At 37.0% G+C, this 27692-nt stretch overlaps 2 protein-coding genes and 2 long non-coding RNA genes across 5 annotated transcripts; 2 read left to right on the top strand and 2 right to left on the bottom strand.

Moving 5' to 3' along the window:
- Positions 1–2745: 2745 nt before the first annotated feature.
- LOC119076208 lies at positions 2746–3093 on the bottom strand. Its single transcript, XR_005087577.1, has 2 exons — positions 3050–3093; positions 2746–2915 (listed from the first exon to the last, which is right to left on the bottom strand). It is a non-coding gene; the product is annotated as an uncharacterized LOC119076208 (long non-coding RNA).
- Positions 3094–4205: 1112 nt separating this feature from the next.
- LOC119076017 lies at positions 4206–25800 on the bottom strand. 2 transcript variants are annotated; one of them, XM_037182612.1, is made up of 6 exons: positions 25705–25800; positions 14483–14497; positions 11429–11438; positions 5139–7100; positions 4840–4945; positions 4206–4778 (listed from the first exon to the last, which is right to left on the bottom strand). In XM_037182612.1, the coding sequence occupies exons 1-6, from the start codon at positions 25749–25751 to the stop codon at positions 4336–4338; spliced, it is 2583 nt and encodes an 860-aa protein (XP_037038507.1). In that variant the 5' UTR covers positions 25752–25800; the 3' UTR covers positions 4206–4335. The 2 variants fall into 2 exon arrangements, with proteins under 2 accessions (XP_037038507.1, XP_037038506.1); XM_037182611.1 differs by lacking the exons at positions 11429–11438; positions 14483–14497; positions 25705–25800 and adding an exon at positions 7613–7858 and having other exon boundaries at positions 5139–7547.
- Positions 12832–13505, top strand: LOC119076196. Its single transcript, XR_005087565.1, has 3 exons — positions 12832–12984; positions 13056–13238; positions 13298–13505. It is a non-coding gene; the product is annotated as an uncharacterized LOC119076196 (long non-coding RNA).
- Positions 25033–27272, top strand: LOC119076097 (lipase-like). The gene is made up of 4 exons (XM_037182753.1): positions 25033–25409; positions 26264–26469; positions 26530–26765; positions 26828–27272. The coding sequence occupies exons 1-4, from the start codon at positions 25097–25099 to the stop codon at positions 27195–27197; spliced, it is 1125 nt and encodes a 374-aa protein (XP_037038648.1). The 5' UTR covers positions 25033–25096; the 3' UTR covers positions 27198–27272.
- The last annotated feature ends 420 nt before the right edge of the window (positions 27273–27692 follow it).

A 27692-nucleotide genomic window follows, 5' to 3' on the forward strand; every position in this document is an offset into this window, starting at 1 on the left:
TTTTTTGCGGAAGAAATTTACAGTGGGCGCCAGTGAAGTTTAGGCATGAATTTGCTTCGGATTTCAGCTGGTCCGTGTCGTATAAATCCGTATAAACAAGAAAAAGCACTTTTCTTTGTATAAGTGGGCCAGCTGTAAACTAACTGAAGTAAATTCATGTAAAAATTTCACAGACATCCACTGTAAAGAAAAGTCGTGACACATCTGTCCCTCCATTTGGAATAGAATTGTCAAACCTCTTATGGGATAAGTGTGATTCAACAGGCCAAGCTGAGTTGAGTAGAATCTCACCTTTATCAAAAACTAGAGGAGGTAAAAACAAAGAGAATGGCAAAATGACGTCGAAATTAAATGGGCCCTTGACTCTGTAAACTCTAATCCGGATTGAAATTTGCAATATAAATAAAAGCCAACAGTAAAAATGTCAGCAAAATTATTATTTATAAGCAAAAACATTTCTCACCTTGACTCATGCTTCGAGAATTAATTTTTGTATTTTAAGTACATTTCATAGTCAAAAAAATGACCAATTACAGTGACCGAAATTACCAACAAAAATTTCCATATAACTGGAATTGCATAACGACTCGAATTAAGTTTTTTTTTGTTAATCGATCGGTTTTTGTTGGACTGCAATTATAAAGTCTGAGTATGAGGAAAAATGTGATCAATAAAAAAATTAAAATATAATTAGCAACAATATTGTCACAAAACTGTTTATTAAGCACGGGGGACACAATGCAACGTCTAAATTATTTATTACTTTACAGAGGTCCCAACAAGAAATAATAATTTAAATACCAAAATTAATTGCCCATTATAAGGTAGGTTTTATGTAAAAATGCGAAGTTGGTTTAAATGATATCCATGTTTTCGGGTTCAATAAAAATCGATGTAAATTTGTTTTTAAAGACTGACATTAAAATCGAACCGAGTGAAATTAAAATGTGTTTGGCGTTTCATTTTGTACATTTTATACCTGCGAGACCAATATTTACAATACAATTCGAAGGCACCGGTTTTTTTTTTATGGAGGCTCCGATGTTTTTCCATATAAAACAATCACTTTCACTTAAACTGCAATCATTCTTTAATGATACTAATTTTGGCAGCCATTTAGTTTTTCGTGGGTTGTATGTATTACAGATTAAAAACTGTATCGATGCGATACAAAAATCAGCAAAATTATAATCAAATTTTACAGACCATTTTGTTGCTTATACCATACGTAATTTATCAATTATTGATAACTGAATCTACTCATTCATTGTTTCTAGCCTGTTTTATTTTGACGGTTTAATTAAAACTAAAACGAGAAATAGACGTTCAAAGTTTGGGTTGCAATGGTCAATTTGACACTCATATAACCAAGGCTTAAAGCGAATCATCGTCGACTTCATTTAATCAACATATTTTTGAAAAGATTGAAATGTGATCTTGTACTTTATCAGTTTTAACAAAAGGTCAGTCCACATTAGCTCAGTTCATCGTTTAATTATATTGTTGCCGAAACATTGTCACATAGTATATATGTCTGTTCAATACTCTCTCTAGCAAATAAATTTCGTTTTTACGCTGTCAAAATACTATTTTATTTCTTTATTTGTAGAATCATGAATCGTTGACTAATTTCTAATTTATTTGTAAAACGCCACCTTAATGAATGTAGTTAGGTTGCCAAAAAGCGTATTCCATCCAAGGTAATTTTAGCTGTCAAAACGTCATCCATATAGACAACCAAAACAAGGCATCAGAACAGTCGGAGCGTTTGCTGCGACTTAGCCCCGTACGACCCGTAATCCTATTTCGTCCGTAACCATAATACGTCCGTAGCCGTAATACGCCCGGAACCCTAATACGTCTACAACCCTCTAATGCGTCTGTTACCAAAATGCAAGACAAATTTACTGAAAGTGTTCATTTTTAAAATTGCGCAGAGCGCAATTACGAAAGCCCGTACGAAGTACCTCTCAAATAAAACCAACAATTTACGACATTATTGTAGAAACTCAAAATTTTTTGCCAACTTTCCATTGGGTATTCAATTACCTCTCAAATAAAACAAAAATTAGCAAAATCGGATGATATTTACTCGATTTATGTGCAAAAAACACTTAGTGCCGAGTAGAGGCCTTGGTCCAAGGGCCCAAATTTGAAACTTTTTTCGCCACGTTCTTTTTGGTATTCAATTATCTATCAAACGAAACAAAAACTAGCAAAATCGGATGATATTTACTCGATTTATGTGCAAAAAACACTTAGGGCCGAGTAGCGGCCTTAGTCCAAGGGCCCAAATTTGAAACTTTTTTCGCCATCATTCTATTCGGCATTCAATTACCTTCCATAAAAAACTAAATCTAGCAAAATCGGATGAGATTTACTCGATTTATGTACAAAAAACACTTAGGGCCGAGTAGCGGCCTTAGTCCAACGGCCCAAATTTGAAACTTTTTTCGCCACGTTCTTTTCGGTATTCAATTATCTCTCAAACGAAACAAAAACTAGAAAAATTGGATGATATTTACTCGATTTATGTGCAAAAAACACTTAGGGCCGAGTAGCGGCCTTAGTCCAAGGGCCCAAATTTGAAACTTTTTTCGCCACGTTCTTTTCGGTATTCAATTATCTCTCAAACGAAACAAAAACTAGAAAAATCGGATGATATTTACTCGATTTATGTGCAAAAAACACTTAGGGCCGAGTAGCGGCCTTAGTCCAAGGGCCCAAATTTGAAACTTTTTTCGCCATCATTCTATTCGGCATTCAATTACCTTCCATAAAAAACTAAATCTAGCAAAATCGGATGAGATTTACTCGATTTATGTACAAAAAACACTTAGGGGCGAGTAGCGGTCTTAGTCCAACGGCCCAAATTTGAAACTTTTTTCGCCACGTTCTTTTCGGTATTCAATTATCTCTCAAACGAAACAAAATCGGATGAGATTTACTCGATTTATGTGCAAAAAACACTTAGGGCCGCGTAGCGGCCTTAGTCCAAGGGCCCAAATTTGAAACTTTCTTCGCCACGTTCTTTCCGGTATTCAATTACCTTCCATAAAAAACTAAATCTAGCAAAATCGGATGAGATTTACTCGACCAAATGCTTTGCCCTTACTGTCTGCTTCCAATTCGACGTGTTACAAACGGCATATTAATCTTATAAGCCCCCAGTACTTCGTACGGGGCTAAAAAATTCGCGGAACGTTGAGGTTATGCCTCTGGGGATGCTCTCGATTCTTTTCGGCTTGACGAAAGTCGTTTTTACATGACGATGGAACAGACCTTCGCAATCTTTGAATGAATTCTGATCAGTTTATCATCCGATGAAACTTTGAAAGCCTTTCTTCTGAAAACGTTGCGCTTACCCCGGTGAACATTGCTTCAACAACATTTCTTCATGGTTTAGAAACACGAAACCCCAACCTAATAAAGTCAGCCTCGATATGCAATTTCCAATTATGTTTCCCTTGGTGAACCAATAACTATTGTCTAACTTTACTTTGAACCTTAAACGGATCTCATAATAAGAATGTAATTTTGGTGGGTTTCGTTTGTTTCTTTCGTTCGTTTTATTTGCTCCACACGTATTCCACCACATAGAAGTAGCGTTTGTCCTTACGTTTCTTAAATTCCACACGTACGCGTGAGTGAAACGACACTCTTTACGCTTCTTTTGTTGACAACATGTAGAACGATGTTGAACAATTAAAGCTGTGGAATGCTAAATTAGCAATGCTCACCAATTACAAACTTTAATTGAGTTGAGTTTACCTCTCTAGGAAGCTATATGTGCTGTTGAACTTTATTGAAACAGTCGGACAGTTCCAATAACATAATAAAACGACTACTGCTGGCAAAAATACCGACGAGAAAAATAGGCGATCAGCTCTGCTTAGTCATTAGTGTTCTCTAACATATTGTAGTTCCACGGTTACCCTAACGTTACGTTTGACTATTGTACTATTAAGTTTCATTCTGTGTACCGTCGGAAAAAGTGTGATAAGAATATTGAAGTGAAACATTTAGTTTCTAGCACTAGGAGATAATTTGCAACGAATGAAGTAACAGATTTAATGGGCTCAGCATCGTCACGTAAACAAAGAAAGGGATTCCTAGTAAAATAGTAGCGAAAAGACAGGTGCAATTGCTCAATTTTTCGATGGTACGAGTAGACACAAGCGGTTACAATAAACAGAAAATTTTATTTTTTTTGGCACTTGAAAAATCAGAGTCGTTGCTCATCAACGTTTTACATTATTTATACAAACGCACTGAACGCTTAGTAAAGCTTGCGCTTAATTCCCCTTAATTCGATTGTAGATGTACCCGGCTGATCTACGAATCATCTTCGGTTTCAATATCCTGACAATCAGGAATAACTTTAAATCCTTTCATACTTTCAACGACCTTATCTTCGCGATAAGGAGTAACGACGAAATGGTCAGCACCGGTTTCTCGTCTGTTCGGTAAACTTCTTCGTCCAAGCGACAGTTTCGCTTTCATTTTTGTTCCATTCGCGCGTAAACTATTCGACATTTTGCTGAAAAATCCCCCCATCCGTTCAGCTGGCTGTAGCGACGACTTTTTCGGCTTTCGTCGCGTCCGTTTATTCTGTTCGATTTGTTGCCCATCTGAATCAGATTCAGATGAGGTTTCGATGTGTGTACGTTTCTGCGGGATTTCAGCCAAGTTCATCGAGTTACCAGCCGACCATCTACGTTTCAAACGGATCAGTAATCTATCTCCCCTTTCGGCAGGTCGTTGATCACATTCTTGTTCTATAATGAAATTAGTCCAATGAAATACATGTCTAACACAGAGCAGAACATCGTCTCGTACCATACTCGCTACATCCAGAATTTGACTCCCCCATATTATCATCCTGCGATTTCGAACTCACAGAGGAAGGTGACGCTTGGCCTTCGACAGGTGATAGATCTTCGTTCTAATGAAGAGATAATAGACACTCCAGTTGGTGGGTTGCAATGTTTAAACTATAAATCGCGCAGGTCACCTCAGCAGCTGGCATGAGAGTCAATAAAATTTGGTCGGTATTCCCAGCCGCCTTTTCAGGCCGACAATTTTCTTTTACTGATTCTCATGCCATGCCTGTGAGAGTTTACTGATTTAAGTTTTACCTGAGAAACCGGAACTGGAACTGGAGCATCATTTGCGCGCAATATCTGTTCGTCCATGGAATTCATTCTTGGAACGCCGGAATCGGGAAGGATGATAAGAAAATTGACTGCATCATTCGTCACCTCTTTACCACATCTTCCTCTTGCGATGAGCTCATCATCGGACAAGGACCGACTTTCGAAATTTGATTTTCTCTGTGTTTGCTGGCCTAGTTTTTGTATTAATTCGTCGTCACTCAAGTAAACCGCATTCGAGATTTCTGTGCCGACTGTATTTTGGCTCGAATCGCTAATATCAGTCAAATCGCAGTCATGTTCGCCTTTGTGGAAATCATTCTTATGCTCGTCCTGTTCCCCGTTGCACATGTTTTCATCTGAGTCGCTTGGGTTGCTGCGATCGTCGGGTCCTTCATCTATGATTAATTCATCGTGATCACTGGACCATTCCAAGCGTTGAGATGGAGAATATTCCAAACCACTTGCATCTTTCATGGAACTTTGAGAGGAGTCTGCTATAAACAGTGTTGATAAACGCTTCCCCTCTACAGCTTGTACCATTGACTCATTCAATTCGCTTTCAGATTCACGCTCAAACTGTAGACATTTTGGTCTGAGTTTACTGATTCTATCTTGTACCATTTCAGCGTTGCCAATTGCGTACTCAAGTTTACTGCACGTACTGCACTCACACACAAAATCTTTTCGTTTCGTTTGAACAATGCCATAGACCACTAATTCAGGTGATTCGTTCCCAGATGTATTTGGTTCAATGTGTTGACAAAATCCATAGCTTGAGTCGCATTCAGACCCAATAGTTTCCTTTTTCGAATCACAAAGGTCGTCGATGACTGGTTCAGTTGAGCCGATGTCATAGGAATTATCTTTCATAGCTTCGTCGTCCTCATTGCTTAAGTCGGCACACGAAATGATATTTGGTTTCGCTTCACTATACCCATCAGTGACTGGTTCGCTTACGTCGTTGTCATTGGAACAGCTTGAGTGAATGTCCTTCCGCACCTCTACCAATGGACCAGTACTAACAATACTTAGTACTTTGATTGGAGATGTAGATTGCTCATAAACCTCGACGGAGCTATCAGTCCCTATCCCTTGTTGTTCAAGTACGTCCGTGATTTTGGTGACAATCACATGAGACACTAGAGTTTCTTCCAAAAGAGAGACATCCAAAGCCTTCTGTTCCTTCGTAGCAGTTTCCGTGATAATATTCCGTCTCGATTCATCGTCGACGATCGATTCAGTTGAGCGGGTCTCATATGTTTCTTCTTTCAGAGCTTGACTGCAATTATCATCGTTGTTTAAATCGCCAGATGAATTACTGATCTGACTGATGACGTCAGTGACCGGTTCAGCTGAGTCGTTAAAAGAGATCGACTGTGTGTCCTTTCGCATTTCCACTAATAAGCTTGTCTTTATAGCACGTATCACTGGCGACAGAGAAGGCTGTTGGGACGTGTCGCATCCGCCAGTTCCAATCGGTTGTTGTTCAAGTAATTCAGAGTTGTCGGTGACAAGCACACGGTGAGCTTCTTTCAATGGAGAGACATCTGAAATCATGTCTTCCTTCTGCTGCGATTCATCGTCCATGATCGCTTCAGTATTATAGTATTTGTCGCTAGCAGCTTCACTGCAGTTATCCTCGTTGTTCAAACCGTCAGACGGATCAGTGATTTGACTAATGTAGTCAGCGATCGGTTCACTTGAGATGTTGACATTGCAACAATTCGATTGCGGACCCTGTTCCAATGGGCTTGTAGGTTGTGGTTTCACTGGCGATGGCGATGCAGACGGTTGAAGGGTATCTGCGCAGCTGTTAGTGCGAATCGTTTGTTGTTGAAGTAGTTCCGAGTTGTCGTTGTCAATCATGTGAGAAACGACAGCTTCTTCCAATGGAGGGACATCCGAAATCAAGTCCTTCTTAATAGAAGATCCCGTAATATCTTGATTGCAATTAGCGTCGTTGTTTAAATCGACAGTTGAGTCGTTGTCATTGGAACAATTAGATTGCGAATCCTGTCCCATTTTTACCAATGGGCTTGTATTTCCAGCACTTAGAGCTTTCAATGGCGATACAGTGGACTCATGGGCTTCGCAGCAGCTGGTTGACGATTGACATTCCGAGTTATCGGTGACAGTCACTTGAGATGCGACCACACCATCCAATACAGAATTATCCGAAACTATTTCTGTCTTCGGAATAATTTCCATTACGTACGGGTTACGGGTACATTCCACATCGGACCCCTCACTGTCACTAGAGATAAGAATCACCTCTCTGAATGAAAGTCTTTTCTTTGCAGAGCGAGTGCGAGGACGATAAAGAAACCAGTTCTTATTGTCCGGAGTAGCTTTCAGTGTATTTGAAATCGGCACTGTGTCCGACACGTTGTTCTGTAATTTTATAATTCAGTTTCAGCAACGAAAAATCGGCCTGAGTCAATCAAATTTTAATTTACCAATTGAGCCATCGATAGAAGTGGTAAAGTGGGCTTTCTGTCCTCCGAAACTTTGGGAAAAGTCCCGTTGGTTAGCTGGTCCGGTAAATTTATTTTCGATTGATCTGCAACACTATGCACAGCATTTTCCTTATCAGAAGGAAGATTGTCGACCGTTGAATTTATCATTTTTAGGAATGTAATTCACACGCACCACACCATGTAAGTACGTGAACGTCAATGAGGTTATGATGTTATGTAACTTAATGCGACGATAGTTGGTATCCGTGAATAAAATAATAAATTTTTAATTGACTGGGAGCAAAGAGTGTGAAGGAGGTCAAGAAGTAGCGCAATTTTTAATTTTCGATTAATATCGATATTGACACTCACTTTTTGGCATTTTTCGCTTTTTTTCAAAATTTATTTTTGTGTCGCAGTTTCTCTTAATGCCGGGATATGCAACCGAAGTACTCTTTTAGATTTACGGAAGACTAGATACTCGTAAGACATCTGGAGTTGTAATAGAGAGGTGACAAGACATGTGACCTCCAGTGTACTCCAAGAATCAAAGTATGAGATGAGTTTGTAGTTAAAGACCTCTGTGATTTTTAAATGCTTTTTGAAGAGAGAGAAAACCACTTCAATTTTACTTGTTCCGCCGTCAGCTGTCAAAAATTCATGCACAGACTGGTCTCGACTAGTATGATGAAAGCGCGAGAGTTCCGAAGACCAGTTAATTATGACTTACTTTGGGGTACTTGTCATAGCGTAGATTCATATAAATTTTTGACGTATCTCTAAGGTAAGTTAAAATAACTGCGGTCCAAAATTATATTGAATTCTCTCTCATCATAACAGTCTAAGAAAAAGAAAATTGAGAGTCGAACCCTGGTTCATGTGCCTTTACACAAGGACGTATGCGAAGTTTCCAATGCTGTATTGCGACACCAGATGCATTGATAGTGCCATCACATTCATGTTGTACATTGAAAAAAATCTAAATTGACAGTTGTGCTGGTTTTAACCAGTTACAGACGGCTGTCATCTGTTATCGACAACGACAGCAAGAATAAACGATAAGCTCTGACTGATGATGTACTATATAGCAAAAAGCAAGGTAAGGAGGTAATGCCATTCAGACGAGCGGCCTAGCACATAAGTTCGATGCCAATGACATCTTTTTTTAAATAGTTGACCACAATTTACTTGTATTTCACAAAAATATTTTCACTATCTCACAACAGATGGCCCGACTTTCTATTCCATTTTTTGGTTGCTAGTAATCTCGCGACGCGTCATTCACAATAATTCACATTTTGACACATTTTGTATAAGGAAGATGTCACTTTGTGAATTATTGTGAATGACGCTTCGCGAGATTCCTCAACACCCATTTTTTGCTTTCAACGAAGGAATGAGATGGCGTTTGTATCGAGCTTTCGTGCCACCGCACATCTGATTCGGTTATAATGGCATATCCTCCTCACTATATTTACCTTGGCAAACAAATGAAGTAAAAGATTCCTAAAATCAATTTCTGAAAATTTTCGATCAAGTGAAGTAATAGATCAGATAGTAAAACTATTAATATGCTTGCCATCTGTGATAGGTTAATAGGGTTGTAGGGTCAGTTACAGACGAAATAAATTTGTATGCGATTTCTCTAACGTGTGACCCGAGACAATTTTCAATAAAATAGTCAGAAATCGATCTGCTTAAACGCCGTATATTCCTAGAAAAACTAGTTTCTGAACTTTTTTCTTACTTCCTAGATAAGTGATCCAAATTTATATCCGACCCACATCCAAGGTAAATATAGTGAGTAGGTAATGGCATATATAACCGAATCAGGAGTCTGAATGACATTACCGCCACACTGTATCTACCTTGCCCAAACCCATTATATTGCGATAGTGATGATATTCACTTCCTTGCACTGCATTGTGACTATACAATAGCGGATTTGTTGTTATGATTTTATCAGTTTCTTCACAGTTGACCTTCACAAAATGAATTGGACCATAAATTAGTTCGAATAGGTATACTACCATACAACCTACCTACAACCATCTGATGGAAAATAAATTACAGCGGGGAAACAATTTTGAAAAAAATTGTAGTATCTTTCTAAATTAAAATGCAATCATTTTTAAACTACGCATTACCTAAAGTAAATGATATTTCCAAATCACGAAAAAAATTAATGTTCAGTTCCTGACAGGTTTTCAAGGCAAATGGACGAAAAAATTTCGGTTGTTGTGGTTCTCGTTTTTATTTACTTGGACCATCATACGGGAACATATGCTAAGGTTAGTATTTTATTATAAGTGAGGCACAGATACTTATAGCTGAAATTAGAGTCTACATTTGGGCGTCTCGTGTTGTATTTTCGCCGATAACTTTGTACAAAAATGTATTTTGAAATATGTGAGACAACAATAACCGCCATTACTTTCAATAAACAGTATATTCACGGCAGAGTAAAATAAACCAGGCAGGAGCGGTTCATTTTCGAACCGTCAAATAAGGGACCTAATACACTGGATGAAAATGAACTCAAATGAACTCTGACATAAATTGAAAAATTTTATTCGCAAAAAATATAGGGCTACTAGATTGTTCAGGTCTCTTGTCAAAAGTCCACTCCTGCCTGGTTAACTTTACTCTGCCGTGGTATATTTGTCTGGGTTTTGGCGAAAATGCAACATGAAACGCCCAAACGTAGGCTCTAATTTCAGCGAATAATCAGTGTATCTTAAAGACCTAAAATAACAGTTTATACCGTCATTTACTGTTAAGTTTCCTTTTTGCAAGAAAATTCAAACATGTAAATCCATTATTAGAGGTGTGCGCCGATCTTAAAATAGTCGGCGGCGGTGCGCCGACTGGTAAGGGATCGGCGGTGGCGCGCCGGCAGAAATTTATAGTCGGCGGCGGTGCGCCGATCGGCGCGCCGATAAATTTACAAAAAATCTAAACTTTCGAAAATAATGCAAAAACATTTGAAAAAGCGTGCGCAATCCTTTTTCCGAACACTGAATTCTTACTATCTTGCGATCTGAAGTATCAACCACTTATACAAGGGGAATCAACTGAGACGTATCTCACCTTTTATATTTTGAATGTACAATCACTGACCTATTATTTTAAAAACATCTAATTTAATGAATCCAAGAATGATTAGTGAGTTTGCGTAAATGACATATAAGCTATAAGTCAACTTATAAGTTGGAAATTTTAAGTCACATCTTCATACTAGATGTTCTGCAGGTTTCTTATTTCTAACTTATAATTTATGTCATTTACGCAAACTCACTACTATTATCTTTCGATTTATGCAATAACCGTTCCCGTTGCCTTTAGTCCATCTTCGATGTAGGAGTGAGATCGTAGTAGAAGGTTTTCGCAAATAAGAGATTTAGATAAACTTAAATTTATAAGTAATAAGACTACGCCAAAATGATTCTTTTCCCAACTTTTTTACATAAAGCAGCTAAAAATTGAAAATAAAGATACCAGTGTTTCGTCTTTTGACGAAAAAACTTGAAACCGGAAAGATTTTCCACTTTATAAATTCCTGAAACATGTGATTTGCGCCATTTTCCACCCAAATTCCACATAAGGTCTTAAGTTTGCCACTTTACAATTACAGTAGTATTCACCGAGTTTTGACTGATTCACTGTATTTTGTTCTCTTTCTTCTTTCTCTTATCTGCATCAACAGACAATAAAAGAAACTTTGTCTGCCGTCTGCCGCGCTCCATTCCATTGCACAGAAAATAGAGTAACGTACCCAAGGGTTCACGTTAAGTGAGGATACAGAAAATACAAATGCTGTTTCGATCTCGGATATCGATGGCGGTCCCAGGCCAGCGTGATCTGATCATCCTTAGTTGTATCCATCGATACCCTTCCCAAGACAGCAGCAAACTTTTTCTTTGGACTAGTATTTAAAAATTTGCATAAAACACTTGCCATCTACTGATGGAAATAGGATACGTTATAGAAAGCTACTTCGAAGATAACCCTATCGTAGCATCAGAAACAAAATCACCGTCGCCGTCGTACAGTGTGAGTAAGAAGAAAAACCCAAAGTTCCAACAAAAAAAATTAACAAAAAACTCCTTTCTACGCATATAGAAACATAGCAGCATAACCTGACTTATAAATTAAGAGAGATAAACTTTTGCTAAAACCTTGTTAATTAAAATGGCTGAAAGCACTAAACGTATAAAATTTCGGCGCGACGAAAATACAATCGGCGGCGGCGGCGGCGTGGGCTATTATTTTTCAGCGGCGGCGCGCCGAAAAATTAGCAAAAAATCGGCGGCGCGCCGGCGTAAAATCGGCGGTGCACACCTCTATCCATTATCATAGATCAGGGTATGGTTTCACAACTTTGCGGTGGTAACCAGAGGAATTTTCACTTTGAGGTAGAGTTATAAAGTGTGATCGTTGAAGCATATTTGTTCATTTATTCATAGCTTTATATAAATAAACTAAGGTTGTAAACTTAGGGGTCTGTGTGACCTCCCAAAGTTTACATCCTTGATAATTACAACGTTATAAAATAGCATATGTCATGAGTGGAAAAATACAAATGTTTGCCAATGTCCGTATGTTCTCTCTGTCACACTATATCCCTAAGTAAATAAAAGGTTTCTCTGCTGAGAAAGTGTTTCAAAAGAAAGGTCTAAGTTCCTCATCCGTTAGGATAATTTATCAATGATGGTGTGTCTGGTGTGTCGAAATATGTACTACTCCACTATAAGTACCATTTATGGTGATATTGTGATTAATACCATCAATGAATGGTTAGTAAAGTATTTTTCCGCAAAAAATGAATTTAAAAAAATACAATTTTCTGATGTGTCAGTCCTGATTTTGACACACCAATACACTTCAAGCATGAGTAGTACTCTAAATTTTGGCACTGTAAAAAAATCAGGAAAATTTATTCATACAAAATAGTACTTTATTTGACAGCTGTCGTTCGAAGCAACTTTTGCTTGAAGTGCGTTGCTACAGGTGATTTGTCTCCCACCAACGCAGTTCAAGCAAAAGTGGTACTCTAAATAGGGCACTAAAACGTGACAGTGTTCCAACAAAATTTTACACTGTAAAAAGAGTGGGGATAAAATTTCATACAAAAAGTACTCTATTTGGCAGCTGTCATTAATAGCACTTTTGCTTGAAGTGCGTTGCTCCAACTAAAGACGACTAATTTTCAGACATACTATGATGCAGTACCTAAACCATTGGTTTGCCAGGCTTTTGATGCCGAACTTATCCATAACATCACTTGCATAACTAAACCATTTAATCAGACAACGGTTTTCCGAACCATCGACATATATTTTCAGCCGGGTGTTGTTATAAAAACGTTTCATGTAAATACGTATTACCTATAAAATGACGGTGTTCACACTGTTCATCGTATAACTCCATTTTAACACTGTAGATGGAAATTCAGTTGTTCCGAAAATTGGGAGCCAACTACAAACCGTTCATATTCAAAACGGATCAAGACATGTGTATGTTCATCAATGGGATCAATTCAAGGGAAGCAACAATCCTGAAACATTTCATTGATATCGACACAATCCGCAAAAGTGGAAATTATTACGATCCTTGTCCACTAACGGTACACATTTTGTTAAATTGCTGTTATCGTTTATAATGAGTTTGAAATTGAACATGTAGGGAAGAAGATATATGATGGATGTTAAAAACGACTACAGCAAATTGCCGGATGTTGTTCAACGAGGAGATTACCGGCTTAATGCGTCCAGCTATACGATTATTGATGATGTGAAACGATATCTATTTTTATTGCAAACGAATGTTGAGGTTCGGACAAAACTTAAAAAGAAAACGAAAAAGTAGAAATGGATTTGGTAAGTCAAATATTGAATATATATATCGTTATGTTGTTCGTCTTATTATTCCACGTTTATCTTGTATTTGCTGCTACATTTTGAATTTGATGCAAATAAAATTGCACGCGTGATTACAGATTACTATAAAATTCTTTGATTCTTCCCTTCGACCCTCTAATATATGAAGCTTTGTTCTTTTATGTCATCAAGGTTCATAAAGTATGTGGAGCGTGCGAATGAGATACAAGATATGGTTGAAAATATGGTCTCATTAAAAACTGAAACTTGGAATACTTTGAGATCATTTATTAGATGAAGCATGTGTTCATCTAAAAGGAGCATCGCCATCGCCTCTTAGCCAAATCTTTTATTATTTTGGTTGAAACTATTGATTGTCTTATGGGTATTAGGGGTCATTCATAAATGACGTCCATCACTTTTGGCCATTTTGACACCCCCCCTACCCCCTCGTCCAATTGCGTCTGATTTCAGTAACCCCCCTTAAATATGACGTCCGTTTCTGATAATCCCCCCCCCCTCTTCATTATTTAAAAAACTGCGTTTGAGCTAAAGCTAAAGCGGCTTGGATGGGTTATCATTCATTTTCTGATTTAGGGGTCATTCATAAATGACGTCCGGTGCTGAAGGGGGTAGTCAAAATTGAACGTTCACGATACATGGATAAGTATTCACCATCATTAATATCGTGGACATTTTTACCAAGAAAATTTCACTTGGCAGCTGTCACGAAGTTCATGCTTTTCATTAGGCAAAGGTGACACTGTTATAGAAATTACCAGGTGGCTACACGTTACATGTTTTTACACTGACAAAGAAAGTTTAATAATGAAACGCTGATTTTTCATCGGACGTCCAACTGCTTTCGACACCCCCTCTCCTCCCCGTCCAAAAGCGTCCGGTTTTTGAAGACCCCCTCCCCCCCTCAGCACCGGACATCATTTATGAATGAACCCTTATGTCGTGGGTACTGGGTATGACATAAAATCACTCGTTTCGTTTACTTCTTTCAAAGCTTTTTGAATGTGCGAAAGGGCTTACTAAAGAAGTATTAAACTGGCGACCGGACAAGAATAGTTACGTTGACGGAATGCCATCATACTTTAATATAAAACGTTTTGTTACATAGTCTATATTCACAGACAATTTTGCATAATTTATCACAGAACAAGGGCACAGGTCACAACTGGAGCATGTAAAATTACTTTCGTAATTGTTTGGTACTTTTACTTTGCCATGTGTATGTGTGGTCGCCTTCGGCTTGAGCTGCAAACGTCACACTTGAGAAAATGAAAAGTTAAAAAAAAGGACGAAATCTATTATTCCTTAGATTTCCTATATTTTTACAGATTTTCCCAAGTCCAGGAAAATATGGGAAAATTTACGAAAGTATGGGAAGGGAATAGTTATTTTCATCATAAGGAGAGAAACCACGAAATTACAGTATATGTGTGAATCCGTATGCCGAGAGAATTGTTTTGCATAAGTATGTATATTTCGTCGAGACGAAGTCGAGACGCAACATACATACGTATGCAAAAATTATTCTCGTGGCATACGAATTCACACACATACTGTGATTGAGTGTGTTCTCCCCATATGGTGAACACAATTTTACACGCTTTTTGATACGAAGAACAGAAAAAACAAAAAGAGCAAAAGAAAGTGAGAGAGTTAGCTCCGCCTTCATATACATCAATTCAAAACAGGTCGCATGCCAGTAAAACATCATCTATATCCCTAGACCTGTTTACAAGGTCTGCTCAGAGAGAACTAAAAAACTATGGTTTCCGATAACTTTCGGCGCGTGATTTCGGCTGTTTTCGTATCATGAAGCGTGTAAAATTATTTTCCAATAATTCAGATGAACGACATGTCGATACATAAGGAAAATGCTGAAGGCATCTAATGTCTATGCAAATTACATCTTTACTACAGGTTTACCACTCGGATTGGAGGTCGTGGGAATCAGTCTGGAAACGGCTTTCCATCTTTCTTTTATCGACAACAACAACAAGAATAAATTGTGGGTTCTGGTTAGTGTTGTCTTATAAGATAGAAATACTGAAGTAATAGATTTTGTATCAAACACTAGTGGAGATGGTTTAAACAATTGAAGTAGCAGATTTAATGATTTTGTTGGTTTACTTTATATAAAATATTTTTGAGAGTTTACTACTCAGTATATCCTATTTTTATCAAGTCGAGTTAAATTCAAAAGTTTAAATACCTCAAGAAAAAATGCTAAAAGTTCAGAACAAAAAATATACCGAAATTCAACTAAAAATAAAAAAAAGAAGCGAAATGCAACATATTTATATACCGTGATAGTAACAACTATATATATTTACAGATGAAAGCAAGTCTAATTCTATTTTCAGTGTCAGTAGTCATTATTATAGTACATATAGCACTCGACATTATGCGTGCCTGAAATATATAGACGCAAGATCATCACATAATATAAAAAGAATCGGAAGAACCCCAGCAAAGAAACATTAAACTGTTGTAGGTATATATATACGTAGAGTATGGTAGAAGGAAGGAAAAAAAAGAGTGTGATGAAATTCAATGTTGTTCGTTGGGAGGCGTCACTGAGGATATGTTTTAGAATAATTACGGTCTTGCGATGCTTTTTTTGTGTGTCTTACAATTATAAATAGAGAGCGATTTTAGAGGATAAGAACAAGAAATAGAAAGGAAAATTCGTACATATACGGTACTTAAACTGCGTTATAACGTTACACTGGTATAGGGCAGCGATCTTTCGCCACATGAATGTAATGCCTCAAATATGTACAACAAAAAAACACCAACAATTTTCCGTTGCTCAAAAATTAATAGCTTTCGTGTGAAATTGGGTGTCGTGTTACGTATCCACTACAGTAAATTCGATCCCTCAAGCTAATTACTCTGCGCGATCCAGCTCTCCGAACTCATCAACTGAATTTGCATTAAGTAACCTGAATGTATGAAACATCTATGATTCAAAAAGTGAAGCGACGACGGCACACACATATTTTAAATAGAGTCTCGAATGTGTAGTATATTATATGCGTAAAGTAACTAGAAAGCAAAACAAAAGCAAAAAATTTTCAGCAAAATGTGAAAATATTTATTTTGGTCGATCGTAACATGTAACTAATATTTAAGAGAAAATTCTTTGTTCGTCTGTGGATCACTGTTTTCGCATTTAGAAAGTGAAATGTTCTTAAGTGTGTGCACGAGATGGCAAAAACATTTGATACAAATTCGTTTAAATCGAGGCTGGACAAAATAAAAGGATTATTGATTCTACCGATTAAACCACATAAAGACACTTTAAATAGATGTGCATGCATGGTTTCGCAGCGAGTATATTTTCAACATTTATTACATCGGTTTTTACAATCCCCTTAAGATGGACTCCGTCACACAAAGTCAACAAATTGGCTGATAGTCATTCTAGTCCAGACGAAGAGTTCAAAATTCCGTTCATGAAAATTATGTTTTCTTCCCAGCAAAATTTATGGAAACCAGGAGCTATTTTTAAGAGATTATTTTCCCATATTCTTCTAGGTTTTCCTGATTTTTCTCATAAAGTAGAAAAGTTCAGTAAAAGATGGAAAAATTCAAGAAAATATGGAAAAAAATCCCTGATGGAAACTAAAGATCTCAAAGTTCATTTCCCGCTCATACGTTTCCCGAAAATTTGTTTGGCGAAGATTCGATTTTTTGGTAAAAAAGTTTTTAAAACAAATGAAGTAACAGATTCAACCACTTTCAACAAAAGATGTAATAGATTAATTTATTGCATCGCAATATGTCTGTCGCTTCTAAAATAAACCGTTGGCCTTTCGTATGTAGTAATAGTGTAATAGTGTAATAGTTACAACGATTTTCTAAATATTGTCAACGAAAGTTCTACTTTCCGCCACTGAATTGTCGGACATTATACTCACCACACCTCCAAAAAATGAGTCATTAGGGAGACTGCGAGTTTCGCGTAAAACTTGAAAATTCTTCGTTGACATGAACGTTAAAATTCATCTACCGTTTGCTTCGCTTCATCACATTCGGCAGGATATAACGTTCCAAGCAAGGACTACCAAAACTAAGTCCTATCAAATACTCAAAGATTGAGCAACGGTACTTTTAACGTTGCGCTTTAGCAACGGACTATACAAACTCTTACGCGACTATCAAAATTCTTTAACAGAAAAAACGTTGCTCTTGCCGTACCACTACTAATCGTCACGTGAAGTGAATTATTATGGAGTCAGTTCGAGAAGAACTCCAGGGAGAACAAGACAGGAACTTTATATTTTAATACATTTGTACATGATCCTTGTTTGGATATTTTTATTTTGGAGTGGGAAAGTAAGAAGTTTGTAGCCGATCCGACGCCGCTCTTGTCAAAAATGCCCATACAAGGACATAATGAACATGTTACTCGTAAAAACCCACGGAAAATAAAATTGTATTACAAATATCTTCAGACCATTTCATTTGGGTACTTCTTCTTACTCGCACTTAGAAAGAGTCTTTCAGTTTCATGAAAAACAAAAAAATCTTTAGAAACACACAAACGGGAACAGGACAGGAAATTGTCAGAGAAAAAAATTCTAAAAAATTCTTGTTCACACGGACCAATTTTTCAAGGTAAAAATTCAGATTAACAAATAAAGCAACGGTAAGAACTCACCTTATCAGAACAGTCTCCTTCAATTGTATTATCCGGCTTTCACCTCATTCAAATTTTCACTAAAACATTCTGCAGTCTCTCAAATCTCCCAACTTATTTATTTCAAGTCACTGTACAACAACCGCACTTCAGTATTTTGTATGATGCAACTTTCGCCAAAATAATCCTTTTTAGGTATAAACCATCTTCGGAGTAAGAGTTATCGACATGGAAATCATTTCACATCGTTACGAAATGAACAAAGATAAAAAGAAAACTAAAAAAAAAATTACGAACGGAAAACGTATATACATGCGACACTCGAAAAAGAAGAAACTATTTTGTGCATACGGCCGTTGCGCATCCCTCTACCAACTGAAATGAGTCGATGTTTCCATTTGAACTATAAGTCTGAACGAAAGAAGGTACACAATTCCAGAAATCATTTGAACTAACAAAAAAATCATTCATTTCTCTCACAATCTAAAATTAGAATCGAAATTCCCCTCAATCTCAGTGTCGTCTAGTGTCAGTATACTTTATGTCTCATTGAATGGAATGATTATCGAAAATAATTAAAAAATAAAAGGAGTGAATTTCAAGCGTTAAATTAAGTTAATTAAAACTAAAAACTGGATAGGCATAACAGCCTTTTTAAATTTATCGATGATCGAGGAGTGTTGATGATTTTTGTTGGTTTTAATTTTCTTCATTTACGTATTATTAATTATGACCTGGTCCAGTCCTTAGAGTAATTATACCTAGAGAGGAAATTGGTGCGACGAAATATGGTCCCAACATCAGTTTGTATAAGATACAAATTTTGTATAATTTTACACCAATACATGTATGCGTTTGCTTTGTATAGTTCAATTTGCCCTCTTAATTAAGAGGGCAAACACATATACCAATAAACATTTCGTATTTGATGTTGGGACCACATATTCTACGTAATTTTGTTCGAAATTTCCTCTCTAGGTATAATTACTCTTAGGTCCAGTCCATAAATATTCTGGCATCTAGCCATAGCAGAGGTCTCTTGCTTTATAAAGTCGATAAACCTTTTGATCATCGTTATCGACGACAGTGATAGTTATCGGAAAAATAAACGATAATCTCCGGTTAATGAAGTTTTACATGTTTTTACAAAGAGCGCGTCTCCAACCCAACTGTCGAACTAAACGGCACCGAACTACCTCGGGGCGGATAGCTAATCGTTTTCGTACAGGGCACGGATGCTGTGCGTACCTTCTCCACAAATGGAAGTTTAAGGAGTGGCGAAATCCAAACGATGGTCCACATTAGGCCTGTTCATTTTTGAGAAATAGTCTCAAATTCATCTGGCATGGTGTCTATCTGGTCCGGAAGGCTAAAATATTAGACCCGTATTTTTTTTTAGAATTTTAAAAAATAGTTTAGATCTGGGGAGCCAAGCATTTGTTCAAATGTACGAAAGCGTTGGTTAGAAGAGAGGAGAATGATGGTGTATATCTTTTTTACTCTTCTAACCAACGCATTCGTACATATGAACAAATGCTTCGCTCCCCAGATCAAAACTATTTTTTAAAATTAAGTTCCAAACAAATTTTTTTTATTTTTTTTATCGATGGAGAACCTAATTATAAGACACTTTGTCTCGTATCATATGCCAAAAAAAGTTAAAACTTTTTTTAGAAATCATTTTGAAAGTCACTAAAAACACGAAAATTCGAATAGAAATACAGTATGTCATCAAAAATTTTTGTATTTCGATTCGAATTTTCGTGTTTTTAGTGACTTTCAAAATGATTTATAAAAAAAGTTGTAACTTTTTTTGGCATATGATACGAGACCAAGTGTCTTATAATTAGGTTCTCCATCGATAAAAAATATAAAATTTTTTTGTTTGGAACTCATTTCTAAAAAAAAATACGGGTCCAATATTTTAGCCTTCCGGACCAGATAGACACCATGCCAGATGAATTTGAGACTATTTCTCTAAAATGAACAGGCCTAGTCCACATCTATCAGAATTGCCGTATTCATCGATTCAACGGTAATCTGAAGGATATTCATAAAGTCACAGCCGGAGCGCGCGAGTGGATCGAAAACTTAAGTATCGAGGTGTAGAAAAAACTTCGTTTGTGATAATGAGATTTCTGAGAACTGTAAAAGGGAAGAAGATTTAAAGTTTAAAGTTGAGAATGTACTGATTACTCTTAAGTCATTAAATAAATAAATAAATACATGCTTTTGTTTACCCTAGGGTCGAAAGTGGATTATTACAAACCGGGGGGTAACAAGAAAATGGTTTAGGTTACAAAAGCATCGAGATCATAATGTTCGAAAACTGCGAAATTTAGATCCCTCTGCCGCATAAATCGTTATATGAATCTCGATGCGAAGTACTTCGCACTCGATGACATAGATAGAAGGTATAAAAAGATGAAAGGTAGAGTTTTCATGTGAATTTCATGTGCGCAGCCGAGGTCAATTAACACACGAAAACGAGACTTTTCATTTTTATGCCGAGTTATGTAATGGATTTTATCTAACTATGTGAAATAATAGCAGTGAGAAAGTGCTATTATTTCGCCGTCGGTAGACTTAACTAGAAGAATAATTCAAAAATGAATATTGCGGCGATGTCCCTCTATGAAGATGTAAGTTTTCCACAGCAAGTTAGTTAGTGTCTAAATCTAAAAAAATGAAACTCCAGGTGGTTCGAGCTATAGCTGAATATTTATGTGAAAATCCCAGTTTTAAAGTGGTTATTGTTGGTAACAGTTTGGGCGGCGGTATAGCACCACTAATATAATTCTTCTTGGAAGAATGTAATCAGTTTCCAGAAGTCACATATGAATTGTATACCTATGGTGAACCAAGGGTCGGTAATAGATACTTCGCAGATTTTATGAACAGCAAGCATTGCAGGAACCAATCTTCTAGGCGATTATTACATTGAACCACAAACTGAATTCTGGATCAATGGTAAGGAAGATCAAAAATGTGGCAGACAGACTTTCTACGAGGATCCGAAATGTGGTATGTCTAAGGGACCTGCGTACAGTGTCTTGAATCATGGAGTATATTTCGATACAAATCTTGGATCTTGGGTCAAACGTTGTTATTCGCACATCTTCCACTGAAGCTTCTTAATCCGGTTGAAGTATTGCCGCCATTACCGAAGCCGATCGAAAATGGCGGAGGTGTGACAGGTGGTGTAGTTGGTGCACTTGCTCCTGTGCTTGGCTAAAACTAACTGATGTGGTAAACTAATGCCAATATTGAGATTTTTAATATCCAATAAAAATAAAAGTCTACGCCAGATGTAAGAGTAATTTTAACTTAGAATACTGACTAGGAGCAAACGCTGGAATGGCACTTTTTAATCGTTGGTGGCTTTGAATCCCTTAGAAATTCCCCGTAATATGAAGACGTGCAAAAGTGATACCTGTCCCTAAAACCTAAGCCGATGAAACTATAGATCAATAATTATACTGAAGTATCGCAGCAAAATCCTTGAAAAACTAATTTTGACTGGATTGAAGGCACACTCCATTTCCACATCCGTGCAGGACATTCGATTAATCATCAGTTACTTCAAGTTTGTAAATACACCAAAAATTTCTAATCGAAAGAAGCACTCCACTCTCCACATGAAATGATAAAATTTTGATAGCAGGGCTTATTTTCCGGAAAACGGTTTATCGTATCTTCTCAAGTTTTTTCCTGTTTTCCAAAATTTTCCGAATATTTTCATAATTTTCCCAATTTTTTTGTTGTTTAAAATTTCGGGAAATTGTGAGAAATTTGGAAAAAGTTTCCCCAAAAATAGTCCCTGTTCGATATGAACATAAAGCCTTTGGCAATGTATGACACAAAAGACGACTACATCTAACTAACTTAGCCAATCATTCTCCCTTTAGGTCTTGCAAATCGCTTGCAAATCCTTTATCGCACTTGTTCTATAAAATGCGTTCATACGACATTGCACACAGGCGGCTTACAAATATCATCACAATTGTATAAAAAATGATATTAAACTTGGCCACATCTTATCGATGTGGTATGTCCTTGACTATTGTGAATCATGTCCGGAGCGATAGCGGAGGACTTGACGCAGTCTAACTTCCAAAAAAAGAACGAAGAAATTTTTTTGAGACGCGGCAACTATATATAGGCGAGAATTTAAGTTTCTTTCCTTTGGCCTGTATCACCACAAATCCTATTCTATCTTATTCGCGCTTCAAATACGAGCAAAACGAGCTATCACTCGACTATGTAACTTTAAAATTGCCGGAGATTCGTTTTGAAGTTGGTCATTTTGATAGAAAATGCACCAAATTAACGTTTTCCAAACAATCAAAATCTTTCAACTTACTCTGTATGTTTCTATCTATCTGTCTATCTGTCTATCTATCGACGGTCGATCTCGGAAACTAGTCAGCCAATCTCCATGAAATTTTGCAGGAACCTCAGGGTGGGCATAAAAATGAAAATGTGATACGCCATTACCCCAGGAAAAACCAGAATTTTGTTTTATTGGCCTCGAAGTGGTTTCTGAGTGTGGTTTTCGAGGGTCGGGAACGCGTTTTCGGCTGTAGCTTAGCTGTATTGAAACCTACAGAGGCGTGTGACCCATCAAATGAAAGGTATTCGTAACACGATTCAAACAAAAAAATAATTAAAAAAATCGGGTCAGATTCGTTTGAGCTAGAGTGATTAGAGTGACCAAATTTTGAGCTACTCGAGCGTAGGATGAAAGGACTAATATTTTTGCGATTATGAGAGATAGAGAGTTACTTTCTTCGGCAAAGTCTCAGAGTTTTACGAGTAGAACAGAGGGGCATATGTGAAAAATGTCGAAAGTTGGAAATGGGTGGGTCAATTATGTTTTTAGAGGTATTTCTTGAATGGTGGCAGATAGAGAGTTACTTTCTTCGGCAAAGTCTCAGAGTTTTACGAGTAGAAAAGAAGGGCATTTGCGAAAAATGTAGAAAGTTGGAAATGGGTGGGTCAATTGGGGTTTTGGAGATATTTCTTGAATGGTGGCAGATGAGAATTACTTTCTTCGTCAAATTTTCGATTTTCGTTAAATTTCGTCAAATTTTAGAATTTCGTCAAATTTTAGAATTTCGTCAAATTTTAGAATTTCGTCAAATTTTCGATTTTCGCCAAATTTTCAAATTTTGCCAAATTTTCGAATTTCTGTTATATACTGTTATAAAACGCAGTGTTCTAAAACTTCTAAAACGACTGATATCCCAACAAAAATCTCTTCGAGAAAAGTGTGACGCAGTCTTTGAAATACAATTTCTAAAATGAATGATATCGCTAGAGTTGACGCTTTCAGCTTCGTTACGAAAAAATTAAATTTTACACCCAATTAGTTCAAACAAGCTGGCTTAGGTTTTCTCATCATCTGCCAAATAATTTTTACAAAAAAAAATTTTGACTGGAAGCAACCAAAATTTTACCAAAAAAATCTGCGTCGCAAAGTGGCAGATGTTCAGGAACAGACCAGCAAGAAAATTTATCTGCCACATGCGACGCAGATTTTTTTGGTAAAATTTTGGTTGTTTCCAGTCAAATTTTTTTTTTTTGTAAAAATTATTTGGCAGATGATGAGAAAACCTAAGCCAGCTTGTTTGAACTAATTGGGTTTTTTAATTTAATTTTTTCGTAACGAAGCTGAAAGCGTCAACTCTAGCGATATATTTCATTTTAGAAATTGTATTTCAAAGACTGCGTCACACTTTTCTCGAAGAGATTTTTGTTAGCATATTGATTTTCGTTATATTACTATGTCCAAATGTTTATTTTGACGAGTTGGACGAGTTTTAATCAAATAGTTCAGTTAAACGACAGGTGTAAACTTGGTTTACCTCTTTTTTTCAATAAACGCACAAAAAACCATGGAAAATTTGATCAGTCTTCTCATACAAACTTTAAAAACATTTACGCGAAAAATGTGTAATTTATGTTAAAAAAAAACTGTCTGTGTCAACATGTAGAAGAAAGAAAAATCAAATAATTCCAACTGCAAAAGTATAACTGTTTGCTTGGAAACACATTTCTTGTTTGTTTTTTATGATTAAATAATTGACTTTTATACGTGAAAACATGCGAAAAAAACAACAAAATAACACCTTAAATTTCAAGGCTAGAGCTGACAAAAAAAGATGCAGCCACCGAAATTCCCGCAAAATATTTGCAGCATTTTGAAATGAGATGTTATACCTCGAATGCCATTCCGTTCCGATTTTAAATTCAGATTCTGAATTTCAGAATCAATGGCATAGCACTGCTCCTAACATTAACATAGAAAATATTCGAAGGCTGATGGAATCACAGTACCCTATTGGGTCGCTGTGTTGTTTTTTTTGGGTAAAGATAGACGACTTGATTTCGTTGTATAAGTTACAACATGTAATAGATTAAGAGTTTACCTCGTTCGGTATGTGTTTTTAAGTAGGTGGAAGCATTGGGTTTCGGTGGTGTTTGTAATTTAGTTTCTTCTTTCAACATTTGCAATGTCAAGTATATTTGTGTTAGGTGAAGTTCTTTTTCACAAAGCAATTATGTATTTAAAAAAATCAAAACCCTCTCGAAACCGGTGGCGATCCACTTGTCAACATACAATGCGTGAAGAAATTCCATAATCTATACAAACAATCTTGAGCGGCAGTTCATATTACTAAAACCTACTAATTTGCAGCTTGTTAATAAAGCGTTATTGCTAAAGCTGAAGTTTAGTGAATTTATTTCCACATAGGACAATTATTAATGTTCTCCGCTCCAGCAGTAAATCGGCTACAATTTCTGCTAAGCCATATGACAGACTTTAGTTTATTTGAATTAATTTTGGGCTCTCTGGAATCTAAAATTTGTATAAAACTGTGCTCCTCCGTTACCAACGGCGTCATTAGTAAAAAAAAATCGTTGAAAAAGTGGGGTATTATGATTTTCAAATTGTATCTCGTTACGGTGATCGTATTGGCAGTGTTTGGGGAACAGTATACACCTGGGTCCAATGAGTATTTACTCCAAACTCTAAGTCCGCTGTTGAATCCATTAAATGGGCTACTATTTGACGGACCATCAAGCGCTTCAAACGCAAGGACGACAACGCGTAACCGAAATAAATTACCAACTTTGGAGCAAATGCAGTATTACAATTACTACGCAGCATCTATGTACTATGGATATGGTCATGCCAACTTGACTTGTGACTATTGCTTAAAGTTCAAGAAAAATGTGGTCCATCACAGAGGTATAAAGGATAAACCGAGGAAGGGAGAGGAGGCACATTCACTGCATTGAAGGAACTCTACGGGAACTGTAGATTAGTTATTACAAAGTTGCTTCAGAGGAGCGACAAATCATCTTGTGTACAAAACACCCCTGCGAACAGATGCTAATTAGATTCTAATTAGATTTCATCATTTAATTTACGCACTATTGTATAGTGTGCATGTGTACTAAAATCTCGAGTGATAGTCTACAGAGAGTACGTTCATAAATGACATCCACCAACAACTCATCTCCACTCACTTTTGTGACAAAACGGTTTCAGAGGGTCGCATGAAATTTCATGAAATGAAAAATTTTGCATGGGGAAGGAGCTGGTCCGATTTTAGTGAATGCTGTTCTTAGCTCCCAATAGGTCCCCGAATCGATGTGCGTTCTTAGTTTTTGGGTGCATTTCGGACAAACTTCTTTTTTGTTGAGGAGGGGCGTGTAACTCATTCATATTGTCAAAGCCACAGGTTCAGACAAAATGATATTTACGCCTAACGCCTTTCATGATAAAACGTAGACTAAAAGATTATGCTGCGTTCCAAAGCCTTGAGAGCGATCCTAAATTGCTTATTAATCGCAGTGTTGACATAGGAATTGAATGATAAAAAGGAAATGCCGATCAAAATTATGTCTGGTGGCAGACTTGGGTTCCTTTGAAGCCTTTGCGCAGGTCCGAACTAGTGGATTTTTCCATTTTGTATGCGTATTTTACGTGACAAGGCTTTTCGATCATTTTTGCGCACTTGGTAGCCCAGCCGGTTGAGTTTTCGTATCGTCATCATACGTATATATGTCAAATAATGGAAGATTTTCACGGTTTTTCAGTAATCCCTAACAACATGCACAACACACTTGCACTTATAACGCTTTCGAAAAATCGTAAAGAGATCGTTGTCGCATTCCGCGGTACATGGAATGTTTGGAATGTTATTCTCGACGTACTACTAATAAACGGTAGAGAGGGAAACAGCCCGAAACAAATTAAAGTTCACCAAGGATTTTATATTGCGGCGATGTCTCTCTATGACGATGTAAGTTTCCCAAAGCGAATTTTTGAGAGACTGAAGTAAGTCTAAAAAGCGAAACTCCAGGTGGTTCGAGCTGTAGCTGAATATTTACGTAAAAATCCCGGTTTCAAAGTGGTTATTGTTGGTCACAGTTTGGGCGGAGCTATGGCACGGTTAATATACTTCTTCTTGGAAGATTGTAAACAGTTTCCAGAAGTCACATATGAATTGTATACCTATGGCGAACCCAGGGTCGGTAATAGATACTTCGCAGATTTTATGAACAGTCGATCAATCACCACAGCAAGAGTTGTTGCCAGGTAGAAAAATAAAAATTGGAAATAAATTTGAGAGTTTACAGAATGATGGTCCTGAATTTCAGAGCCGACCTTGTTCCGCACTTTCCACCGACAAGCATCGTAGGACTCAATATTCTCGGCGATTATTACATTCAACCACAAACTGAATTTTGGATTAATGGTGAGAAAGGTCAAAAGTTTTGCTGTCAGACTGTCTACGAGGATCCGGAATGTGGTATGTCCATGGGACCTGCGTACAGTGTCTTGGATCATGGAGTATATTTTGATACAAATCTTGGAAGCATATTGGGTCAACCGTTGTTATTTGCACATCTTCCGCTGAATCTTCTTAATCCGGTTGACGTATTGCCGCCATTACCGAAGCCGATCGAAAACTTAATTGGAGGATTGGCAAGTGGTGTAGTTGGTGCACTTGTTCCCGCGCTTGGCTAACACTTTCTGTTGTGTTGAGTAGATGCTAATATTCAGATTTGTAATATGCAAAAAATAAAAGTCTACGCCAGATGCCAGAATTCACATTGCCTCGCAATATGGGGACAAGCGAAAGTGATACCTATCCCTAAACCAGAGAAACTTCCAATTTCTTGTAACTATAGACAGGACATTCGAATAATCGTCAATTACTCCAAGTTTGTAAATACATCCAAATTTCTGATTAAAAGAAGCACTCCCCTCTCCGGCAGGTATGATAACATTTGATGTCATGGACTATTTTCGGGAAAAGGGCTTACCACATTTTTAAGTTTTCGCCTGTTTTCCGTGGTCGTGGTCTACATTTTTCTCCATTTGACCAAAAATGAGCCATCATGGCTTCATGGTTTAAAATCGATTTAAAGAATGTCTTGGCCAGAAATATGTCAGTAAGTTTTATGATTCTTTTCCGAATATTTTCCTAATTTTATAATGTTGGAAAATATAAGAAAATTT

Source organism: Bradysia coprophila, unplaced genomic scaffold (assembly GCF_014529535.1).
Source record: "Bradysia coprophila strain Holo2 unplaced genomic scaffold, BU_Bcop_v1 contig_232, whole genome shotgun sequence".
NCBI lineage: Eukaryota > Metazoa > Arthropoda > Insecta > Diptera > Sciaridae > Bradysia > Bradysia coprophila.

What these genes read in the sequence shown, in the direction of transcription:
- LOC119076017 (XM_037182611.1), bottom strand. Translation starts at nt 7,780, where the DNA reads ATGATAAATTCAACGGTCGACAATCTTCCTTCTGATAAGGAAAATGCT. An exon ending in TTCTATCGATGGCTCAATTG is followed by an intron (nt 7,548 to 7,612) that starts GTAAATTAAAAT and finishes ATAAAATTACAG; the next exon opens with AACAACGTGTCGGACACAGT. An exon ending in TTCTGGATGTAGCGAGTATG is followed by an intron (nt 4,779 to 4,839) that starts GTACGAGACGAT and finishes ATTTCATTATAG; the next exon opens with AACAAGAATGTGATCAACGA.
- LOC119076097 (XM_037182753.1), top strand. Translation starts at nt 25,097, where the DNA reads ATGATTTTCAAATTGTATCTCGTTACGGTGATCGTATTGGCAGTGTTT. An exon ending in CGATGTCTCTCTATGACGAT is followed by an intron (nt 26,470 to 26,529) that starts GTAAGTTTCCCA and finishes GCGAAACTCCAG; the next exon opens with GTGGTTCGAGCTGTAGCTGA. An exon ending in ACAGCAAGAGTTGTTGCCAG is followed by an intron (nt 26,766 to 26,827) that starts GTAGAAAAATAA and finishes CCTGAATTTCAG; the next exon opens with AGCCGACCTTGTTCCGCACT.